The 9,433-nt window shown below is 38.0% G+C and overlaps 1 protein-coding gene across 1 annotated transcript; it reads right to left on the bottom strand.

Annotated features, from left to right (window-relative positions):
- Positions 1-3,739: 3,739 nt before the first annotated feature.
- Or88a (Odorant receptor 88a) lies at positions 3,740-8,011 on the bottom strand. Its single transcript, XM_067777885.1, has 4 exons — positions 7,194-8,011; positions 6,928-7,129; positions 3,864-4,019; positions 3,740-3,790 (listed from the first exon to the last, which is right to left on the bottom strand). Exons 1-4 carry the CDS (start codon positions 8,009-8,011, stop codon positions 3,740-3,742), a joined length of 1,227 nt encoding a protein of 408 aa, XP_067633986.1.
- Between the last annotated feature and the right edge of the window lie 1,422 nt (positions 8,012-9,433).

The following is a 9,433-nucleotide window of genomic DNA, read 5'->3' as shown; positions in this document are numbered from 1 at the left end:
TGTCATCATTGCTTGTCGGCCCATGACGACCTCACATATACTGAATGAGTCCGAGTGTTACCAAAAGTTTATTTTTCGAACGAAGTGAAAAATCCTATCAAAAACCAGGACGTATGTTATAAAATAGCCTCGTCCTCTTGACAAATACTAGAAGCTTTCTTTGACCTACGCCACTTGCTGCTTCTAGATCTGACAGCTGTATCACTCCTAATAGCTGGAGTATTAGCCTGGCAAGCGCATGGCACCCGCACTTCCTACATCTGTTATCCCTGGCCAAGCCTAATTTAAAGGCATGTAACGCCAGAAGTCAGTGTCAAGTCAGAATATCCGTCATGGGTGTACACTCCTCACTTTTTAATGATAGAAGCAACTTTGTTGAATCGGTTTATTTGGCTTTTCAGATCTCCAAGTTTCGGTAGATATTTGCCCTTAGGAATACCTGCACGGTAAGAAATTTGAGCCTTAATTTTAAACCATTCATCACCTTAAGACATTTCTTAAACTTTTTTGTGCTAAATTGGAGTCCTCTCAATTTACCACTGTGCAATTTTATTTGTAAATTTTTTCAGTTTCAATTTAAAAAATTTTTGAACAATTAGTCTTAAATATTAAATTGTGATACCTGCTGTCAATGCTGTGGTGGGCAATCAAAACCTGAGAATTTTGTAAATTTAAAAACTATCTGTAACTCATATTCACAGTCGATTTATAAACGACATATCCGTTCCTCTAAACTTTATCATTCATTAAAATACGGTTTAGACATATATATTTTTTTTTTCACCCACGAGTTATAGTTTGTGAAGGGAGCTTATGGCCAACATATAAAATTGTAATTAATTTGGAGATCAGAATAGATTTTTTTGGTCCGATATTTTTTATTTATCTGATATTCTTTAACTATAGTGAGGTAAATATTTGCATGAGGTGGGTAAGGTAATTGGAATATATATTAAAAATTCAGATTGTACATTCTTTTTTAAGGAAACACTAGAAAATGCAGATATAACTGTTTTTAATTTGTTATCTTTATTTCTTAGCTGATTTTTCATATATTAGACTTTGTCACGAAAAAGTTCTATTTCTAAACAGTGAGACGTTACAATCGACCGGCAGATCAATAATGTTAATATACTCTGAGCTAAACTAAACTCAACGGAGTATAAAAAGTACTAAAACAAAATACCTCATAAGCTTAAAACAGTCATCTGACTTCTGTTAAGTTTTAAACTTTTTTAGCCTTTTTTTTAACAAGTGAGTGGATTTTTTTGTATGTGTGGCTGAGTGTAACTACGTATACTTGAGCGAGTGTATAAAAAATAATAATAACCCCAATTAAATCGTTGGTGATGGACAAGTACACGTCAAGGCGGATGCTGAGCCCTTTTGCCATGTTCTCCCCTGTGCATTTGTTGGTGTATATATTTCATAAATACTTAAAAATACACATACGTATTCATTAATGTTTTCATATAAAACAATCTAGCAAATAGATTCTTCTTTCCTTCTTAACGTCTTCATGTTGACGATAACAAAGTTCAAGTTGTTGGCTTTATAATTATGGACTCCTCTCTGCTTCTGATGATGATGTTAAGCGGAAATTCAATACGCTGACTAACACGACCGCGGCCATGTTTAATAAAATACGTGACTTGTTTTCAATTTCGTTTGGCTTGAGTCAACAGTCAGAGGCATCAACCGGTCAACTTGGGCTATGTCGTCAATTGTTGGGCATTGTGTGTGGTGTCTAAGAAGTGCCGAAGTGTCATATACTGATTTCTACAGATTTTCATATCTATTTTTACGTCCTAATGAAAGAAACAATAGAATTAATTGCCCCCTACCCGATTATGATGAAGTCAGCATAGCAATAACCAGATTAAAATACAACAAGGCCGCGGGCGCTGATGGATTGCCTGTGGCGCTATTCAAATACAGGGGCGAAGAGTTAGTAAGGCGCATGCATCAGCTTCTTTGCAAAATATGGTCGGACGAGTACATGCCCGACGATTGGAATCTAAATGTTCTTTGCTCAGACAAGAAAGTGAATACTGCAAACTGCGCCAACTATCGCGGAATCAGCCCTCTTAGTATCGTACATAAGCTCCAGTCAAATGTCTGGTGTGAAAGATTGAAGCCCACCTTGAATCGCCTGATTAGACCTTATCAGTGTGGCATCAGCCCTATTAAATCTACCATCGGCCATATTTTCACAATTCGCCACATCTTGGAAAAAAACCGCGAGAAAAGAATTAACACTTATCACATCTCCGTCGATTTAAACCCGAGTACAAATAGATTATTGGACTGCTGTGAGCAAGATGGCCGTTATAGTTATGACGAAATTAATGCATGCTGAAAGGTAGCGCAGAGAAATGCGCATACGAAGTAGTGGCGACTAAATCGCCTTCACCCCACGACGTTATGCTTAACGGAGGTCCCACGGGGTGCAGACACATGAACAGGATTAGCCTGGTTTCATTGGGCCACTTGAGGGTAGTGCGCTACCCCAACGTCTAAAAAAAAAAAGCCGCCATCGACAGAACAAAAAGGAGCTTTCTATATGCCACTATGTCATATACGGCTGTGCAAAATGATGTTGAGCAACACACTGACAATGAGTTTAGTCAGAATTGCAAAGGCCTCTCGAAACTAAAAGAGCTTTCAGACATGGTAATCCCCCCTATTGTGCGATTTCTTTAATTTGATGCTGGAGAAAATTATACTAGCTGCATAACGTAACCGCTCTGGAACAATATTCTACAAAAGCGTGCAATTACTGGCTTATGCTGATGACATTGATATCATCGGAAAAAGAAGCGGTAAAGATGAGTTTGATGGGGAATGAGAAAAAACGAAGTACATGTTGTCGTCGACCAAAGAGTCAGCGCATTTGCGCCTTGGCCACGACGCTACTGTTGGCAGCCATAATTTGGAAATTGTAAAAGACCTCGTTTATTTTGGGAACCAGCATTAACACAAATAACAACATCAGCTCTGAAATTCAGCGAAGAATCACTCTTGCCAATAAATGCTACTTTGGACTCTTCAGGCAAGTGAAAAGTAAAGTTCTCTCTTTGCAAATGAAAATCATGCTCTACAAATCACTTATCGTACGCGACCTGCTTTATGGTGCAGAAGGACGATAACAGATGAAGCGGCTCTGGGAAGGCTTGAGACAAAAGTTTGTCTAAGACTTAAGGACCTATATGCATTGGCGACGGCGAGTACCGAAGAAGATTTAATGATGAGCTGTATGAGCTTTACGCAGATATCAATTTAGTTCAGTGAATTAAAATGCAACGGATACGCTGGCTAGGCTATTTTATGCAAATAAACGATGAATCTGCGGCTAAGAAAGTATTTTTATCGGAATACGCATTGGTGTGACCAACTGGCGCCAGTTAGCAGAGCGAAGAAGCGATTGGTACACATTGTTGGACGGCCATAATCGTTTAAATGGTTAAGCGCTAATTAATTAAGTAATTAATGAAATTGCATAAATAAAAGTGATTAGTACAAATACAAGATTTCTTGATAAGCGTTTAAAGTCTCTAATATACTGAAAATAATTATGTAGTTTTTCAGGTTTTACTTAAGACTTTGGACCTTATCCTTTTATTATTAAGTATTATAACTTTTCATTCGGTTTCCTATCGGCGACTAAAAACTGAAGTTTCCAGTGATTCGTTCATGCATTAAAATGTTTTCTTTCCTTGTTATATTACTTACGATTTCTTTAACTCTTTGATTTCATAAAGGTGAGCATTTGGTAAGCTAACATCATCATCTGCATTTATGTAAAATTTAAAATTGATTAATAATGTTATGAAGAATCGTATATTTGTATGCCCTTTACGCACATCTTGAAAATGTTTCATATTTACATTGAACATATTAAAAGCGGTCAACCTCGATGGTTCGTTTGTACCTTGCATCCATATCTTTGTATATTTACCAAAACGAACAGAGCTTTCGTACCATTTTTGTTCATACAAAACTTCGTTGATTCTAGATGTCTGCAGAATTGAATATAGTATGGTAATAGATCAAAAATTTATAGATTTAATTTTTAAATAGAGCTAAGGAATGTGTTTGTGCAAAATTGGTATGAAACGATAAATGTTGAAGAGTATCTTAATTAGGTCGAAATTGTCAGTCAATAAAGACCTCATGTAGACGAAATTTGTCAATACTTTACCAGAAATGATTTGACGGTCAAAAGAAAGCCACCAATTGAGTTTAGTTCATATTATAGATCCGTCCTCTTGGCGATTACTAAAGCTTTTTTAGGACCCAGCCCAATTGGTGCTGGAAGGTCTTAAAACTCTGCGACCTCTACTACCGGAACTCCAACCTCGGAAGCGTAGGACATGAATACAGGATGCGTTACTGGAACTACTTCCCGTTATGAGCCTCATTTTGAAAATAGCAGCACAATCACTAGTTGAATATCTTAATATTTGCAGGTCCTGGAATCGAGTGTTTGAACAAGTAAGATCAAAAGTACTTTTCAACTTGTCTGCTAAGGAAACAAGTCTCGCCACGGGTAGGTAAGGTTAAAGATTGGGAGAGGCAAGCTATAAATTGCGCTGGAATCGCCTTGAAAGGCTTTCGCGACACAGCTCCTTGAATCATTTTGGGTATTTGGGTCGCATTTTCCGACAGGCATACCAGCTGGGTTCACGGTGATACCTATCAGTAACAAGTATGACAGGTAGTGGTAGTGTTGGAAACAATGATTACTTGTTGCGGAGTTATGCTGGAGAGTTTCAACCAAATGTAGTGAACTAGTATATGGTAAGGTAATATACAATTTTTATGAGCTTACTTTGGTTTTTACTTGTATTAATATATATTATAGTCGTGGAACTTAAAACCTCTGATGCACAGAATAGTTTGCATTGTTCTACGTGCTAGGCGATATTGTAAAAATGAGGTTTAATTTAGGTGAACAACTCCAAAACAGAGAAAAATGCTGAGAAAAAGAAATAATTTATTATACCCCTTAAATACCACAAAACTTTCGATTGATTTAGACTTACGATTCCGACTGCGGTTATAACTGTTTGGAATCGGATGTATAATGGCAGTCGATCAGTCAATCGTTTAATGGAAAAATATAGAGTTTACGCAATCGTGCGCTAGGTTTGTCAGTTGCAAACATTTCCCTTCCTTACAAAAAAGTTAATAAATTAATAAATGGCGACCACTGTGGTGTGATGATAGCGTGCTTCGCATGCCACACCGAAGATCCTGGGTTCACGCCCCTAAAAAAGGACCATAAAAATTTTAGAAACAAGTTTTTTCAATTATAAGAAACTTTTCTAAGCGGGATCGCCCCTCGACAGTGTTTGGCAAGCATATTTCTGCCATGAAAATCTCTCAGTGAAAACTCATCTGCCATGCAGATGCCGTTCGGAGGCGGCATAAAATAACTAGGCCCCGTCCCGCCAATTTGTAGGAAAATTAAACAAGGAGCGCGATGCATATTGGAAGAGAAGCCCGGCCTAAAATCTTTTCGGAGGTTAACGCGCCTTACATTAAAAAAAAAGAAAAAACAAGACCATATCTACCTTAAGGGAGATTTAGGCCGAGTTTCACTTCCAATTTGCGTTATGCTCCTTAATTTTCCAAAAAATTGACGGCTCCAAACGGCATCTGCAAGGCAGATAAATTTTCGATGAAAACCTCTTCATGGCAGAAATGTACTTTGTCGAATTACTGCCAAGATGCGACTCCGTTCAGAAAAATATTTTCTAAGTAATTTCATTTTACTTTTAACGTGCAATTAAGCTAAGCCCTTCTGTAGAGTAGGCGAGCACTCTAAAACCACATCACAGTGGTCGCTGTTTCATTTGGTTCAGCAAAATCGAAATGATTTTTAACTATATCTTTCCACAGAAAAAGAAGTACCGATTGACACACAGACTTAGGTTAGGTAAGGTTGGACTGGCCGGTCAATAAAGATGTCACATAGATTGAATGTGTCCATAGTGCTTACAAACATTTGTTTGACGACCAAACGGAAAAACACCATAGCTGTTGTGTTGTTGTTGTTGCGATAAGGACACTCCCCGAAGTCCTTGGGGAGTGTTATCGATGTTGATGATTCTTTGCCGGATGCAGATCCGATACGTTCCGGTAAAAAGCAGCATAAAGGTACTATCACTACCATCTCGGGAACGATTTGGTATGTCCACATGAGACCTTCTAGGCCATCCCGCCCTTCCACTCCCTAGATCTATCAGGAGTTCGGGTTGGTCAGAGCGTCGGCTGTCAATGAAACAGGATTCGCCACGGGTAGGTGAGGTTGACAATTAGGTTGGAGAAGGTATATATTGCGCTGGCAACCCTTTGAGCTGCCCGAGATTTGACCACTCTGCCACCCCTGCTAGCTGGAGCTTTGAGCATGCAAGCGTAGAACACGAACACAAAACGTATACAACCGTTTCTTCCTCCAGCTCGCACTTACTACATTTGCCGTTACTGACGAGGCCAAACAGATAAAAGCATGTGACGCCAGAAGGGCAGTGTCCACTTAGAATGCCCATTTTGAGCCTTAAGTCTTATCTTTTTAAAAATGTGAGCAACTTTGTGGTTCTAAAGTCGTAGGATTTGATCATGATCTTAGAAACTTTGCAGCCCGCCCTATTTCCACGAATTTCCTTGATGAATCATACGCAATTTCTGTCTGTTTTTGCTTTTCCCTAAGGGATAGGGAGTCCTAATAAAAAGCTAATAAAAGTCCAAATAAAAAGCTTCCATTTGTTAATACATTCACTTAGGCACGATTTCGCCATTTCCATGTAACAATAACTGGGCTTTTGTTTGACAGAGCACTGAGCCATTCCTGGGAACTGGAGTTGGTGAAAACGACCCTTGGTAGTATTTGTAAATTGAGTAAATTGTTTAAAAACTACTTACAACAGTTTCTAACAGTGTACCCCACTTCGAAACATCATATAGTAGCCAAATTTCCACCAGACATGGTGCAAGATACGTCGCCATTGATAAATAGTCCTCGGCACCGGATATCAAAAATAAATTGAAACAAATTGACATAGCGCTTGCCATATGTGATATCATTATCGATAAATTAAAGATGTTATTAATATCGGAAGCGAGACTAAGAAAAAGGCAAGCAAAATCTAATTTATGCAGTTATTTAACTTTTCGATCACGAAATATACCTTCTTAGATATTGATGAATGTATATATAAAGATGCAATTGCGTGAAGAATGCATCTTCTTTTTGTATATCTTTGGCTTCGCGCACATCCATCTGCTCCAATAATTTAGCCAAATATTCATAATACATACACAATTGTGAAATTGTTATAACAAATACATGATCCCATGTTATTACCATATTTACTGCTATTATAGCCAAAACCGTTTCATAAATATATATGAATGCATACGTGTGGAATTTAACCTTTAACCCGAATGGCATCCACGATGCATTCAAATGGAAATCATCTGATACGGGATGTTTTTCTTCAAAATCATATAAAATGAAAAATTTAGCTAACGGCATAAAACAAAATGGCACTAAAGCTGTGGTCATTATGGCATGGAGCGTAAAAAAACGTTTCTTAATGTAACGGTGACATTTTCCAACTTCCATATCTGCTTGCAGCTGTACGCTGTGTGGAAAAATATAGTCGAGATCATTTAAAAGTTTAGATAGTTTGACGCGATTCATTGCAAGCGAAAAGCCACGCATTGTCATGACTAAAGCCATACCAAAAACGGCAAAGATCTCTTGAGCTTTAGTAACATTTCCTGATTGTATAGCTGCGATACACTTAATAGTATTACCAATACAATCCCAAACTGCCAGAACTACTCCTATTTTTAATAGATTTGAACTTGGGATCGCAAAATGTCCATGGATGCGTGTAAAATCCAAGAAGTCAATGCGCATATATTGTCGAACTGGATGCGTGATTGCACAGAGTGCATCGATGGTGTACAATTTGGTGGATGATCCGTGCTTTAATTCCATGATATGTGCAGCGTAGAAACACGAAGACAGACCATTGCACTTTGCATAAAATGAAGTTAAATAACGATTTTATATGGTCAGTAAATTCACAAATGTACAGCGAAGCAGCCTTAAGTCGAACTGTATTTTGCGTTACAATAAGTCATATTAGGGGCATTCCAGTGAAAGGAGAAATTGACACAATTTTTAAATATTGTTTAAGTTCCTTATTTGGCCTGGTAACAACATTTTTACTACCGGTAAAAAAAAAATGACAAGAATTGTTGCATATTTTTCTTTTTTTCGAGCAAGTGTTATCTAGGGACAGGATTAGTTGCTCAACAATAAGGCTTGGCACTCTGAAAGTAGGTGGGTTATATTTATTGACTAAATTCAACCTAACCGCAGACTTACGGAAACAAGAACTTCATAGTTGCACGTTTCGGGTAAATTGAATTAAACCAATATTTGAACGATGATAGCGAACCAGCGATCTAATTTTAAAGAATTTTAATATTAATCTTAATATATAAAAAACACGTGTCACAACATTTTTGGCCGCGATGGACTCCTAAACTACTGAACCGATTTTGAATTTGTTTTGCACCCCTCGTGTAATTTGATCTAACTTGAGAGATAGGATTGGTTGTATCTCAGTTTATAGTCGTAATATTATTTTATTGCAAATTTTTTTATTTGTTTATACGTAATAATAAAATGTTACGTATACGCAATGGCACTCATATTTTCAGGTGGTGCGGATATACTTCCGTGTAACTGCTTGGTGTTTAATTGAACAACCTGCTTATCAAAAAAAAAAAATATTATACCGAATGATATCAAGTATAGCACATCACCAGGCCCGCCGAGAGGGTGGGGGGGTTTCTGAGGGGGCCGCGATTTAGAGGTACTATGACATTTTTTTAATTCAAGAGAGTTGTGTAGAGGGTAATTTTCATACCCCTGGGCGACTAGGGTCTCGAGATATAGGCCAAAACGTAAACCAGTGAATGCCTAGACAGTGTTTATACAACATTGATATCAAATGAAAGCTTTTGATGAGTGCTTTAGTACAGAGTAATATATTATCCAGAGACGGACTGGGACTGGGATTAGGACTAGGACTGGGACTGAGATTCGGAGTGGGACTGGGACTGAGACTCGGAGTGGGCCTGGGACTGGGACTGGAATAAAATACATACCACCCTCTTGGACAGGCAATAAGGGATGCAATAGAATGAGAAGAAATTGAGAGAAGAGAAAAGAGAGAAGCAGATTGAGAAAGAGATAGAATGAGACGAAGATGGAGATAGATGAAGCGAAAAAACGGAGGGAGCAGTGAATAAAATGATTAGGAAAAAGTGAATAGGGGGGAGGGCAGAGTCAGACGGAAAAAGCTTATCAAAATGTATGCAGATAGGCCAAATTTAGAGCAGGACAACG

The sequence above is a fragment of the Eurosta solidaginis genome, chromosome 3, assembly GCF_040869045.1.
Source record: "Eurosta solidaginis isolate ZX-2024a chromosome 3, ASM4086904v1, whole genome shotgun sequence".
NCBI lineage: Eukaryota > Metazoa > Arthropoda > Insecta > Diptera > Tephritidae > Eurosta > Eurosta solidaginis.
The sequence above is the reverse complement of the archived record's forward strand: the minus strand, read 5'-3'. Positions and strand labels throughout refer to the sequence as shown.

Bases quoted from the DNA above. Each gene is read 5' to 3' on its own strand.
- Or88a (XM_067777885.1), bottom strand. From the start codon at position 8,011: ATGGAATTAAAGCACGGATCATCCACCAAATTGTACACCATCGATGCA. The intron at 4,020-6,927 runs GTAAGTAGTTTT...TCAATTCTGCAG, and splicing joins GTACACTGTTAGAAACTGTT to ACATCTAGAATCAACGAAGT. The intron at 3,791-3,863 runs GTGCGTAAAGGG...ACATAAATGCAG, and splicing joins ATATGAAACATTTTCAAGAT to ATGATGATGTTAGCTTACCA.